General features: G+C 46.5%; 1 protein-coding gene across 1 annotated transcript in view; it reads left to right on the plus strand.

Moving 5' to 3' along the window:
* The window catches only part of LOC134910085 (protein unc-93 homolog A-like), a 373,717-nt gene that overhangs the window by 92,114 nt on the left and 256,663 nt on the right, over nucleotides 1-24,940 (plus strand). Inside the window, exon 3 of the mRNA XM_063917725.1 lies at nucleotides 16,046-16,275. Within this exon, the coding sequence (XP_063773795.1) occupies nucleotides 16,046-16,275 (230 nt within the window). The remainder of the gene's footprint in view (nucleotides 1-16,045; nucleotides 16,276-24,940) is intronic.

Genomic DNA, 24,940 nt, shown 5'->3' on the forward strand with positions numbered 1-24,940 from the left:
TTTTATTTATTTTATTTATTTTCTACATTGTAGATTAATACTGAAGACATCAAAACTATGAAAGAACACATATGGAATTATGTTGTAAACAAAAAAGTGTTAAACAAATCAAAATATGTTTTATATTTTAGATTCCTCTAAGTAGCCCCCTTTTGCTTTGATGACAGCTTTGCACACTCTTGGCATTCTCTCAATCAGCTTCATGAGGTAGTCTCCTGGAATGGTTTTCCAACAGTCTTGAAGGAATTCCCAGAGTTGCTGAGCACATGTTGGCTGCTTTTCCTTCACTCTGCAGTCCAACTCATCCCAAACCATCTCAATTGGGTTTAGATCGGGTGATTGTGGAGGCCAGTTCATCTGACACAGCACTCCATCACTTTCCTTCTTGGTCAAGCAGCCCTTACATAGCCTGGAGGTGTGTTTGGGGTCATTGTTTTGTTGAAAAACACAAGTGGCCAGCAGTACTGCAGAATAATTTCCTTGAGGAAAAAATAGGAATTTAATACCTACCGGTAGTTCCTTTTCTCGTAGTCCATAGTGGATACTGGGAAATAGTAGATTACTATGGGGTATAGATTGAGTCCACTGGAGCCTGGCACTTTAAGAAATTAATTGTGTTTGCTGGCTCCTCCCCTCTATGCCTGTCCTAGCAGACTCAGTCTAGGAAAACTGTGCCCGAGGAGACCGACACATTGTGAGAGAAGGAAATAATCTCAAAAAGCGGTGAGGTAACGAACCAACACACAACAATATCAAGATAGCAGAGCTAACCAGAACAGAGGAAAGCCACGCTAACTATAAGAAGGATAGCAATGCTAACTAAACATGGAAAAGGGAAAGCAACAGCAAACCCAACCAAGAACACTTACAACCAGGTAAGCAGGAAACGACGCACTGAGGCGGGCGCCAACTATCCACTATGGACTACGAGAAAAGGAATTACTGGTAGGTATTAAATTCCTATTTTCTCTAATGTATTAGTGGATACTGGGGAATAGTAGATTGCCATGGGGACATCCCAAAGCTCACAGAATGGGTGGGAGAATGCTGAGACCCCTGCAAAACCACCTGACCAAACTGAAGGTCATCCTTGGCCAAGGTGTCAAACCTGTAGAACTTAACAAATGTGTTCGAACCAGACCAAGTAGCTGTCCGGCACAACTGTAAGGCCGAGACACCTCGGGCAGCCACCCAAGAAGAACCCACCGACCTTGTGGAGTGGGCCTGAATAGAACTCAGCAGTGGTAGAGCTGCTGAAGAATAGGCTTGTTGAATAGTCAATTTGAGCCACCTAGCAATGGACTGCTTAGAGGCAGGGCGACCAATTTTAGTAGCATCATAGAGGACAAAAAGCGAGTCAGATTTCCTGTGACAAGCTGTCCTTTTGATGTAGATCTTCAAAGCTCGAACCATGTCCAGGGACTTTGGAGCAATAAAAGCATTGGATAACACCGGAACCACAATCGGTTGACTCACATGAAAGGCCGACACTACCTTCGACAAAAAGTGTGGGCGAGTTCTGAGCTCTGCCCTATCCTCATGAAATATCAAGTACGGGCTCTTACAGGATAAGGCCACCAATTCCAACACCCGTTGAGCAGAAGCTAATGCCAGTAACATAACTGTCTTTCATGTTAGGTATTTCAAGTCTACCCTATGTAGAGGTTCAAATCAATCTGACTGGAGAAAGGTCAATACCACGTTGAGGTCCCACAGAGCTGTGGGAGAGACAAAGGGAGATTGAATGTGCATAGCCACCTTTAGAAAAGTCTGTACTTCTGGAAGTACTGCCAGCTGTTTCTGGAAGAAGATGGAGAGAGCCAGAATCTGAACCTTGATGGAGCCTAATCTAAGGCCCTTATCCACTCCTGCTTGTAGGAACAGCAGAAACCGTCCCAGTCAAAATTCCACAGGGAAATATTTTCTACCCTCACACCAAGAAACATGTTTCTTCCAAATATGATGGTAATGTTTGGATGTAACCACCTTACAGGCCTGGACCATAGTGGAAATAATCTTGGATGGGAGACCCTTTCTAGTTATAATCTCCCTCTCAACTTCCAAGCCGTCAAATGTAGCTGCTGTAAGTCTGGATAAACAAAAGGACCTTGTTGAAGAAGGTCCTTGTGTAGCAGCAGAGGTCAGGGTTCCTCATGAACCAATGACAGGAGGTCCTCATACCAGGCCTGTTGAGGCCAATCTGGGGCAATCAGAATTGCCTGAACTCCTTCCTTTTTGATTCTTTTTAGAACTCTGGGAATGAGAGGTAGAGGAGGAAACATGTACACAAACTGGTAAGTCCATTGTGTCGTCAGAGCATCTACCACTATTGCTTGTGGGTCCTTCATTCTGGAGCAGTAATGATGTAACTTCTTGTTGAGACGAGACACCATCAGGTCTATTTGTGGACAGCCCCACCGGTGAATCAGTTGCAGAAAAACCTGAGGGTGAAGGCCCCATTCCTCCGGATGGAGGTCATGCCTGCTGAGGAAGTACGCTTCCTAGTTGTCCACTCCTGGAATGTATATGGCTGAGATGGCCCTTGCATTGGCTTCTGCCCACAGAAGTATTCTTGACACCTCTCGCATTGTGGCCCTGCTTCTTGTTCCTCCCTGCCAATTGATTTACGCCACTGCTGTGGCGTTGTCCGACTGCACCTATATGGCCTGATTCAGTGGCGGAACTAGCGAGCGGTGGGCCCATGTGCGACAAAATGGCTTGGCCCCCCCCCCTCCATCCCATCCAAGTCCACCCCCTCACCCCTGGAGAGGATCTGGTGAGGGGGACCTGCTCAGGGTAGTGGATACCTAGTAACAGTGCCGTAACTAGACATTTTAGCACTGTGTGCAAGAAACAGCATTGGAGCCCCAGCCCTGCATGTAAAACAGGGGCAGTGCGCGCCGTAGGCGCGCGCAAAAATACATAGTGGCGTGGCTTCGTGGGGAAGGGGTGTGGCCACAAAATAATACCAATTCATAAAACGGTGCACAGTAGTCTCCATTATTCAAATTACGCCGCACAGTAGCACCACTACACCAGGTAGAGACCCTTTTACACCTTACGGCGGATAGATTCCTCTTTTTACACATTACAGCAGACAGCGTCCCCTTTTTACACATTACGGCAGACAGCATCCCCCTTTTTTACACATAACGGCAGACAGCGTGCCCTTTTTACACATAACGGCAGACAGCGTGCCCTTGTTACACATAGCGGCAGACAGCGTACACTTTTTACAAATAACGGCAGACAGCGTGCCCTTGTTAAACATAGTGGCAGACAGCGTACACTTTTTACAAATAACGGCAGACAGCGTGCCCTTGTTAAACATAGTGGCAGACAGCGTACACTTTTTTCACATAACGTCAGACAGCGTGCCCTTGTTAAACATAGCGGCAGACAGCGTACACTTTTTTCACATAACGGCAGACATAACGGCAGACAGCGTGCCCTTGTTAAACATAGCGGCAGACAGCGTACACTTTTTACAAATAACGTCAGATAGCGTGCCCTTGTTAAACATAGCGGCAGACAGCGTACACTTTTTTCACATAACGGCAGACAGCGTGCCCTTGTTAAACAAAGCGGCAAACAGCGTACACTTTTTTCACATAACGGCAGACAGCGTGCCCTTGTTAAACATAACGGCAGACAGCATACACTTTTTACACATAATGGCAGACAGCGTGCCCTTGTTAAACATAACGGCAGACAGCGTACACTTTTTACTAGTGATGTGCACCGGACATTTTTCGGGTTTTGTGTTTTGTTTTGGATTCGGTTCCGTGGCCGTGTTTTGGATTCGGACGCGTTTTGGCAAAACCTCACCGAAATTTTTTTGTCGGATTCGGGTGTGTTTTGGATTTGGGTGTTTTTTACAAAAAACCCTAAAAAACAACTTAAATCAAAGAATTTGGGGGTCATTTTGATCCCATAGTATTATTAACCTCAATAACCATAATTTCCACTAATTTCCAGTCTATTCTGAACACCTCACAATATTATTTTTAGTCCTAAAATTTGCACCGAGGTCGCTGTGTGACTAAGCTAAGCGACACAAGTGGCCGACACAAACACCTGGCCCATCTAGGAGTGGCACTGCAGTGTCAGGCAGGATGGCACTTCAAAAAAATTGTCCCCAAACAGCACATGATGCAAAGAAAAAAAGAGGCGCACCAAGGTCGCTGTGTGACTAAGCTAAGCGACACAAGTGGCCGACACAAACACCTGGCCCATCTAGGAGTGGCACTGCAGTGTCAGGCAGGATGGCACTTCAAAAAAATTGTCCCCAAACAGCACATGATGCAAAGAAAAAAAGAGGTGCACCAAGGTCGCTGTGTGACTAAGCTAAGCGACACAAGTGGCCGACACAAACACCTGGTCCATCTAGGAGTGGCACTGCAGTGTCAGGCAGGATGGCACTTCAAAAAAATTGTCCCCAAACAGTACATGATGCAAAGAAAAATTAAAGAAAAAAGAGGTGCAAGATGGAATTGTCCTTGGGCCTTCCCACCCACCCTTATGTTGTATAAACAGGACATGCACACTTTAACGAACCCATCATTTCAGCGACAGGGTCTGCCACACGACTGTGACTGAAATGACTGGTTGGTTTGGGCCCCCACCAAAAAAAAGAAGCAATCAATCTCTCCTTGCACAAACTGGCTCTACAGAGGCATGATGTCCACCTCATCATCATTCTCTGATTCCTCACCCCTTTCACTGTGTACATCCCCCTCCTCACAGATTATTAATTCGTCCCCACTGGAATCCACCATCTCAGGTCCCTGTGTACTTTGTGGAGGCAATTGCTGCTGGTGAATGTCTCCACGGAGGAATTGATTATAATTCATTTTGATGAACATCATCTTCTCCACATTTTCTGGAAGTAACCTCGTACGCCGATTGCTGACAAGGTGAGCGGCTGCACTAAACACTCTTTCGGAGTACACACTGGAGGGAGGGCAACTTAGGTAGAATAAAGCCAGTTTGTGCAAGGGCCTCCAAATTGCCTCTTTTTCCTGCCAGTATACGTACGGACTGTCTGACGTGCCTACTTGGATGCGGTCACTCATATAATCCTCCACCATTCTTTCAATGGTGAGAGAATCATATGAAGTGACAGTAGACGACATGTCAGTAATCGTTGGCAGGTCCTTCAGTCCGGACTAGATGTCAGCACTCGCTCCAGACTGCCCTGCATCACCGCCAGCGGGTGGGCTCGGAATTCTTAGCCTTTTCCTCGCACCCCCAGTTGCGGGAGAATGTGAAGGAGGAGATGTTGACGGGTCACGTTCCGCTTGACTTGACAATTTTCTCACCAGAAGGTCTTTGAACCTCTGCAGACTTGTGTCTGCTGGAAAGAGAGATACAACGTAGGTTTTAAATCTAGGATCGAGCACGGTGGCCAAAATGTAGTGCTCTGATTTCAACACAACAGATTGACCACCCGTGAATCCTGGTTAAGCGAATTAAGGGCTCCATCCACAAGTCCCACATGCCTAGCGGAATCGCTCTGTTTTAGCTCCTCCTTCAATGTCTCCAGCTTCTTCTGCAAAAGCCTGATGAGGGGAATGACCTGACTCAGGCTGGCAGTGTCTGAACTGACTTCACGTGTGGCAAGTTCAAAGGGTTGCAGAACCTTGCACAACGTTGAAATCATTCTCCACTGCGCTTGAGTCAGGTGCATTCCCCCTCCTTTGCCTATATCGTGGGCAGATGTGTAGGCTTGAATGGCCTTTTGCTGCTCCTCCATCCTCTGAAGCATATAGAGGGTTGAATTCCACCTCGTTACCACCTCTTGCTTTAGATGATGGCAGGGCAGGTTCAGGAATGTTTGGTTGTGCTCCAGTCTTCTATACGCGGTGGCTGAATGCCGAAAGTGGTCCGCAATTCTTCGGGCCACCGACAGCATCTCTTGCACGCCCCTGTCGTTTTTTAAATAATTCTGCACCACCAAATTCAATTTATGTGCAAAACATAGGACGTGCTGGAATTTGCCCAGATGTAATGCACGCACAATATTGCTGGCGTTGTCCGATGTCACAAATCTCCAGGAGAGTCCAATTGGGGTAAGCCATTCTGCGATGATCTTCCTCAATTTCCGTAAGAGGTTGTCAGCTGTGTGCCTCTTCTGGAAGCTGCTACTGGTGCCGCCGCTGCTGTTCTTGCTGCGGGAGGCAATACATCTACCCAGTGGGCTGTCACAGTCATATAGTCCTGAGTCTGCCCTGCTCCACTTGTTCACATGTCCGTGGTTAAGTGGACATTGGGTACAACTGCATTTTTTAGGACACTGGTGAGTCTTTTTCTGAGGTCTGTGTACATTTTCGGTATCGCCTGCCTAGAGAAATGGAACCTAGATGGTATTTGGTACCGGGGACACAGTACCTCAATCAAGTCTCTATTTGGCTCTGAATTAACGGTGGATACCGGAACCACGTTTCTCACCGCCCAGGCTGCCAAGGCCTGAGTTATCTGCTTTGCAGCAGGATGACTGCTGTGATATTTCATCTGCCTCGCAAAGGACTGTTGGACAGTCAATTGCTTACTGGAAGTAGTACAAGTGGTCTTCCGACTTCCCCTCTGGGATGACGATCGACTCCCAGCAGCTACAACAGCAGCGCCAGCAGCAGTAGGCGTTACACTCAAGGATGCATCGGAGGAATCCCAGGCAGGAAAGGACTCGTCAGACTTGCCAGTGACATAGCCTGCAGGACTATTGGCTTTCCTGGGTAAGGAGGAAATTGACACTGAGGGAGTTGGTGGTGTGGTTTGTAGGAGCTTGGTTACAAGAGGAAGGGATTTAGTGGTCAGTGGACTGCTTCCGCTGTCACCCAAAGTTTTTGAACTTGCCACTGACTTATGATGAATACGCTGCAGGTGACGTATAAGGGAGGATGTTCCGAGGTGGTTAACGTCCTTACCCCTACTTATTACAGCTTGACAAAGGCAACACACGGCTTGACACCTGTTGTCCGCATTTGTGTTGAAATAATTCCACACCGAAGAGCTGATTTTTTTTGTATTTTGACCAGGTATGTTAATGGCCATATTCGTCCCACGGACAACAGGTGTCTCCCCGGGTGCCTGACTTAAACAAACCACCTCACCATCAGAATCCTCCTTGTCAATTTCCTCCCCAGCGCCAGCAACACCCATATCCTCATCCTGGTGTACTTCAACAGTGACATCTTCAATTTGACTATCAGGAACTGGACTGCGGGTGCTCCTTCCGGCACTTGCAGGGGGCGTGCAAATGGTGGAAGGCGCAAGCTCTTCCCGTCCAGTGTTGGAAAGGTCAGGCATCGCAACCAACACAATTGGACTCTCCTTGGGGATTTGTGATTTAGAAGAACGCACAGTTCTTTGCTGTGCTTTTGCCAGCTTAAGTCTTTTCATTTTTCTAGCGAGAGGATGAGTGCTTCCATCCCCATGTGAAGCTGAACCACTAGCCATTAACATAGGCCAGGGCCTCAGCCGTTCCTTGCCACTTTGTGTTGTAAATGGCATATTGGCAAGTTTACGCTTCTCCTCAGACGCTTTTAATTTAGATTTTTGGGTCATTTTACTGAACTTTTGTTTTTTGGATTTTACATGCTCTCTACTATGACATTGGGCATCGGCCTTGGCAGAAGACGTTGATGGCATTTCATCGTCTCGGCCATGACTAGTGGCAGCAGCTTCAGCACGAGGTGGAAGAGGATCTTGATCTTTCCCTATTTCAACCTCCACATTTTTGTTCTCCATTTTTTAATGTGTGGAATTATATGCCAGTAACTATCAATAGCAATGGCCTACTACTATATATACTGCGCACAACTGAAATGCACCACAGGTATGGATGGATAGTATACTTGACGACACAGAGGTAGGTAGAGCAGTGGCCTTCCGTACCGTACTGCTAAATATACTGGTGGTCACTGTCAGCAATCTGCAAAACTAAAATGCACCACAGGTATAGAATGTAGATGGATAGTATACTTAATGACGACACAGAGGTTGGTACAGCAGTGGCCTTCCGTACCGTACTGCTATATATAGTATACTGGTGGTCACTGTGTCAGCAAACTGCAAAACTAAAATGCACCACAGTTATAGAATGTAGATGGATAGTATACTTAATGACGACACAGAGGTAGGTACAGCAGTGGCCTTCCGTACTGCTATATATAGTATACTGGTGGTCACTGTGTCAGCAAACTGCCAAAACTAAAATGCACCACAGGTATAGAATGTAGATGGATAGTATACTTAATGACGACACAGAGGTAGGTACAGCAGTGGCCTTCCGTACCGTACTGCTATATATAGTATACTGGTGGTCACTGTGTCAGCAAACTGCAAAACTAAAATGCACCACAGGTATAGAATGTAGATGGATAGTATACTTAATGACGACACAGAGGTAGGTACAGCAGTGGCCTTCCGTACCGTACTGCTATATATAGTATACTGGTGGTCACTGTGTCAGCAAACTGCACAACTGAAATGCACCACAGGTATAGAATGTAGATGGATAGTATACTTAATGACGACACAGAGGTAGGTACAGCAGTGGCCTTCCGTACCGTACTGCTATATATAGTATACTGGTGGTCACTGTGTCAGCAAACTGCAAAACTAAAATGCACCACAGGTATAGAATGTAGATGGATAGTATACTTAATGACGACACAGAGGTAGGTACAGCAGTGGCCTTCCGTACCGTACTGCTATATATAGTATACTGGTGGTCACTGTGTCAGCAAACTGCAAAACTAAAATGCACCACAGGTATAGAATGTAGATGGATAGTATACTTAATGACGACACAGAGGTAGGTACAGCAGTGGCCTACTGTACCGTAATGCTATATATTATATACTGGTGGTCACTGGTCAGCAAAACTCTGCACTGTACTCCTCCTATATAATATTATACTGGTGGTCCCCAGTCCCCACAATAAAGCAGCACACTGAGCACAGATATGGAGTGTTTTTCAGGCAGACAACGTATACTGGTGGTCACTGTCAGCAAAACTCTGCACTGTACTCCTGCTATATAATACAGCTGCTCCCCAGTCCCCACAATTAAGCAGTGTGAGCACAGATATATGCAGCACACTGAGCACAGATAAGGAGTGTTTTTTTCAGGCAGAGAACGGATAACTGGTGGTCACTGATCAGCAAAACTCTGCACTGTACTCGTCCTATATTATACAGCTGCTCCCCAGCCCTCCCCACAATTAAGCAATAGTGCACAATCAAGTTCAACAATAATGGAGAGGACGCCAGCCACGTCCTCTCCCTAACATTTCCAATGCTCGAGTGAAAATGGCGGTGACGCGCGGCTGCTTATATAGAATCCGAATCTCGCGAGAATCCGACAGCGGGATGATGACGTTCGGGCGCGCTCGGGTTAACCAAGCCATACGGGAGAATCCGAGTATGCCTCGGACCCGTGTAAAATGGGTGAAGTTCGGGGGGGTTCGGTTTCCGAGAAACCGAACCCGCTCATCACTACTTTTTACACATAACGGCAGACAGCGTGCCCTTTTTACACATAATGGCAGACAGCGTCCCCTTTTTACACATTACGGCAGACAGCGTGCCCTTGTTACACATTACGGCAGACAGCGTGCCCTTGTTACACATTACGGCAGGCAGATTCCCCCTTTTTACACATTGCGGCAGACAGCGTGCCCTTGTTACACATTACGGCAGACAGCGTGCCCTTGTTACATATTGCGGCAGGCAGATTCCCCCTTTTTACACATTGCGGCAGGTAGATTCCTCGTTTTTACACATTGCGGCATGCAGATTCCCCGTTTTTACACATTGTGGCAGGCAGATTCCCCGTTTTTACACATTGCGGCAGGCAGATTCCCCGTTTTTACACATTGCGGTACACAGTCCCCCTTTTTTGTAGGAAAGAAAGAAAAAGAAAGAAAGAAAGAAAGAAAGAAAGAAAGAAAGAAAGAAAGAAAGAAAGAAAGGACAGAAAGAAAGAAAGAAAGAAAGAAGAATTAAACTTACCCTCTCCGCTGGCTTAGGCTCCTCGGTGCAGCTTCTGGTCACGATTCCCGGGCAGTAGAGGAGGTGGAGGAGGGAGATGGAGGAGGGATTCGCAGCAGCGCTGTGTTATTGGTGGAGGCGCTGCTGCTGCTGCCCCTCTGCTTCACTATAGGCTGTTCTCGGAAGACAGCCTTTAGTGAAGCAGAGGGGCAGCAGCAGCGCCTCCACCAGTAGTAAAGCGCTGCTGCGGCTCCCTCCTCCACCTCCCTCCTCCTCCTTCCCCCGTACCGCTGCTCCTCTCATCTCTGGGCGGCTGTGCGCTGCGGGCAGCGGTTGCCCGCAGCGCACAGCGGCATGTAATGAGTAAGTTTGACTCATTACATGCTTGGGCCCCTGGACAGAGGCGGGCCCCAGTGCAACGCACTGCTTGCACTCGCGGTAGTTCCGCCTCTGGCCTGATTCCGAAGGAGGTATGAGGCTTGCAGGATGTTGATTGGAAGTGCAGTTTCCTGAGACAACCATTTCCCCTGGAACTACACCCCTTGGGTCACATCCCCCCCAACTGTGGAGACTGGCGTCCGTAGTCAACAGAGTCCAAGACTGGATATTGAAACTCTGACCCTCCACCAGATGGGAGACTTGTAGCCACCATAGTAGGGATATCCTTGCTTTTGGCGACAGAGTTATAGGTTGATGCATATGCAGGTGAGAACCCAACCATTTGTCCAACAGATCCAGTTGGAATGGCCGTGCATGAAACCTGCAGTACTGTATTGCCTCATAAGAGGCTACCATTTTGCGCAGCAAGCAAATGCAAGGATGAATTGAGATCCTGCATGGTTTTAATACCAAGCGGACCATAAACTGAATAGTCAAGGCCTTGTCCATTGGAAGGTAAACCTTTTGAGACACCGTATCCAGGATCATTCCCAGGAATTGAATTCTCTACGATGGTTCCAGGTGACATAAAATAAAGACAGCACACTTATTCTAGATAAACCTGAATGGAGTGACACAGAGAGAAGGTTGGACCAGCACACGTTACCTCAGAGCAGTGCCCTGCTGGGTATGTATATAATATAATTTACCTCACAGCAGTTACACTGCTGATATTGCGCTCACCCCTACAACCCCCTGGTACCAGTTTTGTTGGTGATACAGTGGGTCCTGTGGAAGAGCAGCCCGCAAGCAGCCTGTACAGCAGCCACAGCAGCAGGAAATGGCACCTCGGAGCCGCTGGTCCCGCTCTCTGTGAAAGCCCGCCCCCATAATGGCGCACGGTCCCTCTCAGTATTTTATACTGGCGTCTCCATATAATATAATAAAAATTAGTGTGGAACCCTTTTTATGTTAAATCGGCAGTGGGCACCGCAGCCATAGCTGAGTGAACACTGTCCCTTTATGCCACCATTTTGCACCGGGGACCCGCTAACTGGGACCCCGGTGTATTACTCACTGCACCACGTCTTCAGCATCTGTTAGGGGTGGCAGCATGCTGCTGGTGTGGGCTCAAACCCGAGATGTATGAGATCAGCACCTCAGAAACTCAGTGTCCTGTCAGCAGGGATATGAGCCATTAACTCTTTAGCAAGTTGGATCAGTTCCTCCCCCTAAGTCTCACAATGCAGGCAGACTAAAATACATTTATGAAAAAAACTCTCTGGAGAGCAACAGAATGCACCCGTCTCCTTGGGCACATTTTTCTAAACTGAGTCTGCTAGGAGGGGCATAGAGGGGAGGAGCCAGCACACACTATTAATTTATTAAAGTGCCAGGCTCCAGTGAACCAGATCTATACCCCATGGTAATCTACTATTTCCCAGTATCCAGTAGGACGTTAGAGAAAAAAGAAAAATGCAGGTTACTATTTTACCAAACAAACAAGAGCCTTTTAGTTTTTTAACCTTTTTGCAGCACCACACAGTTTGCATTATTAACACACACACACACATACACTGACAATGTGCAATGGGGGTCATTCCGAGTTGTTCGCTCGGTAAAAATCTTCGCATCGCAGCGATTTACCGCTTAATGCGCATGCGCAATGTCCGCACTGCGACTGCGCCAAGTAAATTTGCTATGCACTTAGGAATTTTACTCACGGCATTTTCATCGTTCTGGCGATCGTAATGTGATTGACAGGAAATGGGTGTTACTGGGCGGAAACAGGCCGTTTTATGGGCGTGTGGGAAAAAACGCTACCGTTTCCGGAAAAAACGCAGGAGTGGCCGGAGAAACGGGGGAGTGTCTGGGCGAACGCTGGGTGTGTTTGTGACGTCAAACCAGGAACGACAAGCACTGAACTGATCGCAGATGCCGAGTAAGTCTGAAGCTACTCAGAAACTGCTACGAGGTGTGTAATCGCAATATTGCGAATACATCGTTCGCAATTTTAAGATGCTAAGATTCACTCCCACTAGGCGGCGGCTTAACATGAGCAAATCTGCTAAAATCCACTTGCGAGCGAACAACTCGGAATGACCCCCAATGTGTGTTACCAACACACATACATCATACATACACTGACAATGATGCCTGCATCCAGTCACCCTTCCTAGACACCAGTGAGGTGCAGTTAGGTCAATGCCTGAGTAGGCACTGGCTACTGTCAGCAGGGCTGGCAACAGAAATCTTGGGGCCCGGTTCAATAACATGTCTGGGCCCCCAGCCACCACCCCTCCACACACACACACACACACACACACACACACACACACACACACACACACACACACACACACACACACTTTAACTCCAGACCAACACAACATGGCAAGAGAAAATTATACATATTATAAAAAATAAATAAAAAACCCCAGATAAATAATGTTCAATATACAATGTAACCTAACAGTATTCAATTTAACTATATTTATTAAAAACAATTAAGTCATGTCACTGAGAGCGACAGGCATCTGTTCCTATTTTTAGTTTTACAGTCACCATTTTTGTTCAGATCACTTACAGTGATCTAATCCTGCCCAGCGGTGTTCCTTCCAATCCTGGGCTGCTCCTCTTAGGTGTGGGACACGGATGGCATCGCCACAACAGGAACAGAGCAAGGAAGGGTGGGCACAAGCAGCATTGTGCACCGTGCACAGCGCCTTAACGTCACAACACACAGTACGGGGAATGGGATCCCTCCTCCCGGCTTCCCCTGCTCTCAGTCTGGACCAGGTGACCAGGGGGTGACCGTATGGGGGTGCGGGTGGCTGGATGGTCCTTGTACTGTTTTTTCCCCCTTACTTGTGCCGCAAGCCACGCCAGGTGGGCGGATAGTGCGAGTAAGTTACTAGGCGCTGTGTTTGGTCCCCCTCAGAACCTCAGGGCCCAGCACAGGTGTACCCTTTGACCTCCCCTGTCGCTGGGCCTGACTGTCAGAACTGCCTCACCTCTGGTCTCTCTCTGAAAGTCCCTGTATTTACATGAGAGTGCTGCAAATTTGGTAAGATTTGACCATAAAATTGGTTAGAATAATACAAAGATGACATTTATAAGTTAGAAATATCATCTTTGAGGCTCCTGTCTCCAGCTACCTAGTTATAATAAAACTCTAAACTAACTCTTAATGGCACCCTCATGACACCCTGATGGCGTGTCAATGCCATATTTTGTTAACACAGTGCTTCAAAGATTTGAAGGAGATAAAGTGGAGAGAAATAAAGCACCAACCAATCAGCTTCTAACTGTTATTTTTCACACAGACTGTCAGGTGACAGAAGCTGATTGGCTGGTATTTTATTCATCTCCACTTTACATATATATCCAAGATTTGATAAATCCCCCACCCCCTCTCCCTCCACTTTCCAGTGTGAAATTGCACATGATCACAAGAAAAATACTTTTATAACCTCCTGGTGAAAATATAAAAAAATAGTGCTAACTCTTGTTGCACTACAAGTAGTCGCACTCACTGACAGTCATTGACTGTTTCTGCAATACTAAATAATTAATGACCAGGCCCCTGCACCAAGAGAGTACTAGTCCAGTGCTATCTAGCACTAACAGGCCCAAATAATCTGACAGACAGAGCCAGCCCTAACCAATATGATGCCCTAGGCAAGATTTTGTCTGGTGCTCCCTAGCACTGGCGCTAGTTCCGCCTCTGACACTGCACCCATTTCCCAGCACCATTACCCCTAACCCATACCAGTCCTCATTTTGGTGCTCCTACCCCTTATATTCTAAATAGGAACAGTGCACACATTCAGCGCACAGCCCAAAAAGGAACGTGTTCCTGCTGGGAAGGGGCATTAGCCACACAATAGTACCCCCAATTCAAATTAAGCACACAGTACTGCAACTTTATTCACATTTTATCATGCAATAGTGTCCCTTATTCACGTTACATCACACAGTAGTACCACTTTACCTTATATACGTTACTCCTCACAGTAGTGCCCCTTATTCACATTACACTACACCATATTGCTCTTTATTCACATTAGACTACACAGTAGTGCCCTTTCTATACATTTTGCCACACAGTAGAGAACCTTATACACATAATGCACACATTAGTAATGCTTTTATACACATAATACCACACAGTAATGCCCCTTACACATACAACACACATTATTAATGTCCTTATAAAAATAATGCACCTTACACATTATGCCAACCTTTATTAATGCCCTTATACACATAATGCCCCTTACACATATGTCGCACATTATTAATGCCTTTATACAGCACATTATTAATGCCTTTAGACACATGTTGACACGCATAATACCCCTTACACATATGCCAAACACTATTGCACAATCAGCCCACCTGCACACAGCACTAACACGGCCGCTAATACAGTGACCTCGGTCTCTGCTTGAATACAGATGTGTCCTCATACATCTTGTTTCATTACGCTATGTAGCAGGAGATGTCTGGCGTAAGTCAGCTGACAGCTTCCAGCCAGCTCTGCTAATGTTGTGCGCTTTTTTTTGTTGCTAAAATTGCATCTTATTTGCATTGCTATGTGACTAGGATGCACAGTGCACACGCAGCTTCTGCTGATTAAAATTATATGTAGCATGCCCATATTCTGTGTGTGACTGTGGCTGTATCTGCATACAAAGTGCTACGTTACATTGATTTCCAGGAGTACAGTGTAATGTAGCATTTCGGCTGCAGATACAGCTGCAGTCATACACAGAATATAGGCATGCTGCATATCATTTTAATCAGCAGAAGCTGCTTGTGCCTCTAGGCATTCCAAATGCCCTAGGAATTTGCCTAGTTTGCCTATGCCTAGGGCCGGCTCTGCTGACAAACAACCAGGGTGCACATGGTCTCATGCTATGGGGTGTGGCCTTGTGTCCCAACCCCATTTTCATCACTCTGGCAGCATGCCCGGCATTCCTGGAGATGCTGGGCTGCCTTCGAAGACTTTTCTGAATGTACTGCTGGCTCATAAACTGTGAATTGAGCTGAGTGCTGGACGTAATGTCACAGTGTAGCATTTGGTTCCTGTCACAGTAGTCAGAATTTTAGTGTCACCCCTCGGAGGGGGCTCTCACTCCCTGTACCCCCCTAGTGATGCTACTGTAGACAACTTAAGTGCTCCACTGCTGATTGCCTGAGTTACTAAAGGGGGGTACTCACGGGAGAGATGTGTGCTGAGCGATCTTAACACAGACCGCTCAGCACACATCTCTCACCCCGCTCAGCACAGCGCGATGTGCTGAGCGAGGGGGAAAGCCGACGGGGGGGCCGCTCACTTCACACAACGGTGAAGTGAGCGACCCGCTAGATTGAGCCTGCATGCAGCTCAATCTAGCACCGGCGATAGCGATGCGCGGGGCCGCGCATCGCTATCGCTGGAGGGCATACACACGGCAGATCCGTGCTTAAAATCTAAGCAATCTAGCAAGATTGCTTAGATTTTAAGTACGGATCTCTCCGTGTGTACCCCCCTTAACAGTTGATCCATGAGTGCCAGTGCTAGCATGTACTAAAAAAAAAAAAAGTGAAGAAAATGTAATTAATCTGCCTTTTAATGAAAACAAAGTACTATTTTACATAGGTGTATGTTCTTTATCTTTTTTAAGGTACAGTATAATAATCACCTCTGCAATTCTGGGATTTGGAGGGGGACCACTATGGACAGCAAACAGTACCTATCTGACTACCGATGGAAGTAGGTATGCAGAGCTGACTGGCAAGAAAAAAATTGATGTTCTGAACCAGTACTTTGGAGTATTCTTTTTAATATATCAGACTTCGGGAATATGGGGAAATCTCATCTCATCACTAGTGCTTGTACAAAATCACGATAAGGGTAAGCACATAATAATTTAAAATCAAGAAAGCTGGCATGGCTGGTTTAAAATATATACTGATTATATTAGTAACTTTTGTACCAAATTTGTTATATGTAATCCTTTGACACTTTTGTTCTATGTCAATCAGAAAATATACTCTGAAATGCAGTATTATGTTAAAATACAGAATTACAGTTTATTGGTGCATACAAATGTGTTAACAAAACAGCATGCAAGTCAAAAGAATGATAAGCAAACAAGAATCAATACTCAATTTACAGATGTGTCCTGCTACATTGTGGCTGCACAACTTCCAGCATAGTAGGGTGTACAGTACGCTACGCCGACTATTAAATGGGAGCTGGTGGTCGCGTGCATATGCATGCTCCTGCCATTCATTCTAATGGGAGGCGGCTAGCGATGCGTAGGCAGCAGCATGCCGCTACCCGTACACATCGCGGTTCCGCTACAAAACTCTGCTAGATGCAGCAAAGAAATCGTGAAAGTTGTGAAATGTGTCCTTCATATCGTCAATCATCTGAGGGAGATCTGTCACCAATACTTTGATGCTCAGAATCGATGGTCAATCCTCGCAAAATACCAAGCACAGACATGTTGCATGGCTCTCTGTCTTAGGGGGTAATTCTGAGTTGATCGCAGCAGAAATTCTGTTAGCAACTGGGCAAAACCATATGCACTGCAGGGGAGGCAGATATAACAAGTGCAGAGAGAGTTAGATTTGGGTGTGGTGTGTTCAATCTGCAATCTAATTTGCAGTGTAAAAATAAAGTAGCCAGTATTACCCTGCACAGAAATAAAATAACCCACCCAAATCTAACTCTCTCTGCACATGTTATATCTGCCTCCCCTGCAGTGCACATGGTTTTTCCCAGTTGCTAACAGAATTCCTGCTGCGATCAACTTGGAATTACCCCCTTAGTCGTATACCAATTAAATGCAGGTTAACATACAGTAGTAACATAGTAACATAGGGGGTAATTCCAAGTTGATCGCAGCAGGAAATTTTTTTAGCAGTTGGGCAAAACCATGTGCACTGCAGGGGGGCAGTTATAACATTTGCAGAGAGAGTTAGATTTGGGTGGGTTATTTTGTTTCTGTGCAGGGTAAATACTGGCTGCTTTATTTCTACACTGCAAATTAGATTGCAGATTGAACACACCACACCCAAATCTTACTCTCTCTGCAAATGTTAAATCTGCCTCCCCTGCAGTGCACATGGGCCCTCATTCCGAGTCGTTCGCTCGGTATTTTTCTTCGCATCGCAGCGTTTTTCTGCTTAGTACGCATGCGCAATGTTCGCACTGCGACTGCGCCAAGTAATTTTGCTATGAAGATAGTATTTTTACTCACGGCTTTTTCTTCGCTCCGGCGATCGTAGTGTGATTGACAGGAAATGGGTGTTACTGGGCGGAAACACAGCGTTTTATGGGCGTGTGGATAAAAACGCTACCGTTTCCGGAAAAAACGCGGGAGTGGCTGGAGAAACGGAGGAGTGTCTGGGCGAACGCTGGGTGTGTTTGTGACGTCAAACCAGGAACGACAAGCACTGAACTGATCGCAGATGCCGAGTAAGGTTGAAGCTACTCTGAAACTGCTAAGTAGTTTGTAATCGCAATATTGCGAATACATCGTTCGCAATTTTAAGAAGCTAAGATTCACTCCCAGTAGGCGGCGGCTTAGCGTGTGTAACTCTGCTAAAATCGCCTTGCGAGCGAACAACTCGGAATGAGGGCCATGGGCCCTCATTCCGAGTTGTTCGCTCGCAAGCTGCTTTTAGCAGCATTGCACATGCTAAGCCGCCGCCTACTGGGAGTGAATCTTAGCTTAGCAAAATTGCGAACAAAAGATTCTCAAAATTGCGATTAGAAATTTCTAAGCAGTTTCTGAGTAGCTCGATACTTACTCTGCCACTGCGATCAGTTCAGTCAGTTTCGTTCCTGGTTTGACGTCACAAACACACCCAGCGTTCGCCCAGACACAACCCCGTTTCTCCAGCCACTCCCGCGTTTTTCCCAGAAACGGCAGCGTTTTTTCACACACACCCATAAAACGGCCAGTTTCCGCCCAGAAACACCCACTTCCTTTCAATCACACTCCGATCACCAGAACGAAGAAAAAACCTCGTAATGCCGTGAGTAAAATACCAAATTTCTTAGCAAATTTACTTGGCGCAGTCGCAGTGCGAACATTGCGCATGCGCAATTTGCGGGAAATCGCTGCAATGCAAAGAAAATTACCGAGCGAACAACTCGGAATGAGGGCTATGGTTTTGCCCAACTGCTAAAAAATGTCCTGCTGCGATCAACTTGGAATTACCCCCCCTAGTTTCTGAGGTTGAAAAAATACAATTTGTCTATCGAGTTCAACCTGTTTGTGATCTCCTACACTGAAATATTTTTAAGACTAATTTTAACTGTGTTTATTTTATTTTATTTTATTTTATTTTATTACTATAGTACATGATTTACCCACCATAACCTTGTATATCCTTATCCATTAAGAATTTATCTGGATCATTCTTAAAAGTAATGACTTGAGTCTGCCATTACTTTTCTCTCAGGCAGGACCAGTGTACTGGACTGATAGGGCATAGCGGCAGCACCCCATATAGGGCAGCACCCCTGGAATGATATGGCAAGAAAAGATGTGCAAGATGGAATTGTCCTTGGGCCCTCCCACCCTCCCTTATGTTGGATAAACAGCACATGTACACTTTAACAAACCAATCATTTCAGTGACAGGGTCTGCCACACGACTGTGGCTGAAATTATTGATTTGTTTGGGCCCTCACCGAAAAAGAAGCAATTCATCTCTCCTTGCACAAACTGGCCCTACAGAGGCAAGATGTCGTCCTCATCCTAAGATCCCAACCCCCTTCAGTGTTTACATCTTCCGCCTCACAGAGAATAAATAATCAAACAAACCACATAATTTAGGTGTCAGTGGACTGCTTACACTATTACCCAACGTTTCTGAACTTGACAATGACTTATGATGAATGTGCTGCAGGTGACGTATAAGTGAGGATGTTCCTAGGTGGTAAACGTCCTTATCCCTAATTATTATGGCTTGACAAAGGCAACAGATGGCTTGACACCTGGGCCAATATTTACTAAGAATTCGAGTTTGTCCGATATGTGTTTTTTTTTCTAAGTCCCAATCCGGGAATTCACTAAGCACCAATCTCGGCAGTGTTTGGACTATTCGTAATGGTTTGATTTGCAAAGTTCCGAAATACGAATGAATAGACCATCGGTCAAACACGGCTGTTATTTCATACAATACGGGCATTCACTATTCATTCGTATTTGGGTGTTAGTTTCTGAGTGCTCAAGTGCGGGTCTGTTTTTTTTCGATTCGTTAAAAAAAGCAGCAAAAAAACAGACCTGCTTTTTCCAGTCAAGTTTGGATAACCATGCACGGATCAGTGAGATCTGTGCATGGTTATCTATGGAAAGGGTCTGTTTGTTTAGTGTAAAAACTGAAAAACAAATTGCGTGGGGTCCCCCCTCCTAAGCACAACCAGCCTCGGGCTCTTTGAGCCGGTCCTGGTTGAAAAAATATTGGGGGAAAAATGACAGGGGTTCCCCCATATTTTATCAACCAGCACCGGGCTCTGCACCTGGTCCTGGTTCCAAAAATATGGGGGACATAAAGCGTAGGGGTCCCCCGTATTTTTTAAACCAGCACCGTGCTCCACTAGCCAGGTACATAATGCCATAGCCGGAGGACACTTTTACACTGGTCCCTGCGGCCCTGGCATTACATACCCAACTAGTCACCCCTGGCCGGGGTACCCTGGAGGAGTGGGAACCCCTTAAATCAAGGGGTCCCCCCCTCCAGCCACCCAAGGGCCAGGGGTGAAGCCCGAGGCTGTCCCCCCCATCCAGGGGCGGCGGATGGGGGGCTGTAGCCTTTTGATAAAATGTGAATATTGTTTTTTGTAGCAGTACTACAAATCCCAGCAAGCCTCCTCCGCAAGCTGGTACTTGGAGAACCACAAGTACCAGCATGCAGTGGAAAACCGGGCCCGCTGGTACCTGTAGTACTACTACTAAAAAAATACCCCCAAAAAAACAGGACACACACCGTGGAAGTCTAATTTTATTACATACATGCACACCTCCATACATGCATACTTACCTATGTTCCCACGAGGCTCAGTCCTCTTCTCCATGTAGAATCCTTGGGTTACCTGTGAAAAAAATTATACTCACATAATCCAGTGTAGAATCAGACCTTTGTATAATCCACGTACTTGGCAAAATAAAAAAACGGAAACCCGACCATGCACTGAAAGGGGTCCCATGTTTACACATGGGACCCCTTTCCCCGACTGCCAGGACCCCCCCTGACTCCTGTCAAAGAGGGTCCCTTTAGCCAATCAGGGAGCGCCACATCGTGGCACTCTCCTGATTGGCTGTGTGCTCCTGTAGTGTCTGTGAGGCAGCACACGGCACAGATACAATGTAGCGCCTATGCGCTCCATTGTAGCCAATGGTGGGAACTTTGCGGTCAGCGGTGAGGTTACTTTCGGTCAACCGCTGACCGCAAAGTTCCCACCATTGGCTACAATGGAGCGCATAGGCGCTACATTGTATCTGTGCCGTGTGCTGCCTGACAGACACTACAGGAGCACACAGCCAATCAGGAGAGTGCCACAATGTGGCGCTCCCTGATGGGCTGAAGGGACCCTCTTTGACAGGAGTCAGGGGGGGGGGTCCTGGCAGTAGGGGAAAGGGGTCCCATGTGTAAACATGGGACCCCTTTCAGTGCGTGGTCGGGTTTCCGTTTTATTATTTTGCCAAGTACGTGGATTATACAAAGGTCTGATTCTACACTGGATTATGTGAGTATAATTTTTTTCACAGGTACCCCAAGGATTCTACATGGAGAAGAGGGCCGAGCCTCGTGGGAACATAGGTAAGTATGTATGTATGGAGGTGTCCATGTATGTAATAAAATTATACTTTCACGGTGTGTGTGTCCTGTTTTTTGGGGGGTATTTTTTTTTAGTAGTAGTACTACAGGTACCAGCGGGCCCGGTTTTCCACCGCGTTCTGGTACTTGTGGTTCTCCAAGTACCAGCTTGCGGAGGAGGCTTGCTGGGACTTGTAGTACTGCTACTAAAAACAATATTCACATTTTATCAAAAGTCTATCAGCCCCCCATCCGCCGCCCTTGGATGGGGGGGACAGCCTCGGGCTTCACCCCTGGCCCTTGGGTGGCTGGAGGGGGGGACCCCTTGATTTAAGGGGTTCCCACTCCTCCAGGGTACCCCGGCCAGGGGTGACTAGTTGGGTATGTAATGCCAGGGCCGCAGGGACCAGTGTAAAAGTGTCCCCCGGCTGTGGCATTATGTACCTGGCTTGTGGAGCCCAGTGCTGGTTTCAAAAATACGGGGGACCCCTACGCTTTTTGTCCCCCGTGTTTTTGGAACCAGGACCAGGCGCAGAGCCCGGTGCTGGTTGATTAAATATGGGGGAACCCCTGTCATTTTCCCCCCAATATCTTTTCAACCAGGACCGGCTCAAAGAGCCCGAGGCTGGTTGTGCTTAGGAGGGGGGACCCCACGCAATTTTTCTCTGATTTTTAAGACTTTAATCAACTTTTTAAGGTACACAATGAAGCCCTGCACGGATCTCACAGATCCGGCCAGGATTTCTTGTGTTTTGTCAGGCAGTGTTTTACTCATCACTCCCGTAAAATACTGCCTGATATTACGAATCACATCGACATCGGAAAAAACGATTGTGCAAAACTCGGCAGCTTAGTGAATGATCGTATCAGAATTCAAAAAGTTGCAGTAAAATGCACCCGATACCATTCGAGTTCACCCTTCAAAACGTCCAAAACACGAATCTTTGTAAATATACCCCCTGTTGTCCGGATTTGTGGAAGAATAATTCCACACTGAAGAGGTGGCTTTTTTGGTATTTGTTCAGGCATAGCAATGGGCTTTTTCATCCCATGACCAACAACTGTCTCCACTGGTGCCTTATTCAAACAAACCACCTCATAATCAGAATCCTCATCGTCATGTTAAGTTCGTTTAACTTTCAGGGAAATACAGTACCTTGTTACACTATGGTTCAGGACGCTGCGGCCCGCTAAATGCAATCAATAACCCCTGCGATGTATATGCATGTTGCGTGAACATGCCGACATGCTATGCGCACTGCACAGCGACACGTGTGGCTGAATACACCTCTTTACCCAAACAAGAAGGGAATGCGACACCAGTAGTATATGTTATGCTATGGTCCAACGCAGCAACAATATATTTACTCAAAAAGATATACACAGAAAATACAACAGTATCACAGAGAAGAGCTACAACCAATAGTACATATGTTTGTTTGCCAGCGCCTCCCGGATCCGGTCCTCAGTCAGTCTTAGCAAGATAACCTTCAGAGAATTAGACTGAGGCCAGCCAGGAGGCCTTGCTTTTATACAATGGTCCAAAACACAATACAAAGGGAACTGTAAGCTCTTCTTCCATAGGCCAAGGGGCAAGTCATTTACAGTACATGAGGGATCATAGGTTGGTTTGAATAGGTGGGCGATGCTTGGTCCAGGTGTACTTGCAGAGGTCCGCCACTGGGTTCCCGCCGAATATCACGAGTACAGTAATTACAGTAAGTTATGAATATTGTATTCCTGCGCATATCTGCATAGATATGCGCAGGAATATCTCATCATGAGATATGTGCATAGATATAGCAGGAGCATGCTATAATCTGCAAACTGTGATCGGAATGTAGCCCTTGAAATACTGTACATCTGGATAGCAAACACTATGTCCTAACCTATTTCTGTCCCCTCACATCCTGTAAAGCTGGATATCTCTGTTGTTCTATTTCCTAAGTAAATGTAACTTGCTGGTGTGGTGTGTGTGGACTATGTGTAAATTATGCACTATGTGGATAAAATGTTGAATATGTCTTTGTGGCTCTTCCATGTGATTGCGTATGCTACCGTATAATCATACCGCAAGCTAATATGCAGGGCTTCGCGAGCCAATGTATGCAGCATGCGGGTATGCGCACGCATGGCAGAACACGTGCACGCACAGAGACCACTCTGTGTGGGGTTTGTATGTGTGTATGTGGCTGTAATATTTTCGACTTCGACAGTCCACCCTTTGGCAGTAAACAATAACTGCCATAAATTACTAACAACAATGAAAATATTTCATATACCATATGCACAACATTCGAGTATGTACCTTAGAACAGGAGGAAGAGTTGTAGGTGGGAAATATATGGCCTAGTGGGATAGGAAAAAGTGTGTATTTATGAGTAATTGTTTGAGGGGGGATGTATCATCGTGCCGTGTAAGTTCTATGAAAGCTTCAAGGTTCTGTGAAGTATACATTTAATCCTTCTCATCCCATATTAAGGGTCTGTACATGGTCAAACAAACATTACTGAGCTCTTTCTAGACAAGGGCTTTTTGCCCTCACCAGCTTTTTAATAATAAATGGGGAGCACATTTATCTGATGATACATGCGGGAAGATGTATGTGTATGCCATTATGTGTGGATAACGTTTATCGGCTATGTGTATTATTAACTAAAGATTGCAGAGATGAGAGTAAGACATGTAGAGGTACATACACCTAAATCAGGGTAGAAAGATGTAGTTTCTGATTGTAGATCTCTGGGTAGAGGAGAAAACAAAAATAAATTGTGAAAAGAAATAGATCATGAAATTCATTTACATTCCTTATCACAACACTGTTTCTGTAGTTGGGTCGTATATCAAATCTGCCGCATTTACAACGCACCCGCTCCTTAGACTCATCAAATTTGTATTATGGGGGTCATTCTGAGTTGATCGTAGCTGTGCTAAATTTAGCACAGCTTCAATTGTAAACTCAGACATGCGGGGGGAAGCCCAGCACAGGGCTAGTCCACCCCACTTGTCAGTGCCACCTTCCCCCCCACACAAATACAAAAGCATCGCACAGAGACGATGCCTTTGTATCTGTGGAGTAACTCACGGCCAGCGCAGCTCCTGCGGCTGGCCGGGAGTTGTGTGTTGCTGCCGCTGGCCGCAACGGCTGCGTGAGACATCACGCAGCCGTCGTGCCACCCCCCCAATGGGCCGGCCACGCCTGTGTTGGCCGGACAGCACTTACTAAACGGCGGCTTTACACCGCCGTTCAGCCCCCTCCTGCCCAGCGACCGCCTCTGTCTCAGAGGCGATTGCTGGGCACCGACAACTGCCATGCGCCGGCGCACTGTGGTGCCGGCGCATGTGCAGTTCTGACCCGATCGCTGCGCTGCGACAAACTGCAGCGAGCGATCGGGTCGGAATGACCCCCTATGTCTTTTTCGCAGCGTTAAAATCCGAACACATTTAAATATTAGGCCGATAATTATGACGACACCCAGGATACAGAGGAGAAACTTTCCTACACTTGCAATCACACCTTGTGCCCACTCTCCCAATCCAGAGAACCATTTGAGTAGGTTCAACCATGAGGCCCATCCAGTCAATTCATTACCCACAGCCGCTAAAGTGAGATTGTGTTTCCTTCTGAACTCCCACTTCAACTGCAAGATCTCGTCCATCTTTTGATTGATGATCACCCTTGGGTCCTCAGGACTGTTTGTAATATACGTGCAGCACTTCACACTATATTGAGTCACCAAA

Source organism: Pseudophryne corroboree, chromosome 4 (genome assembly GCF_028390025.1).
Source record: "Pseudophryne corroboree isolate aPseCor3 chromosome 4, aPseCor3.hap2, whole genome shotgun sequence".
Taxonomy (NCBI): domain Eukaryota; kingdom Metazoa; phylum Chordata; class Amphibia; order Anura; family Myobatrachidae; genus Pseudophryne; species Pseudophryne corroboree.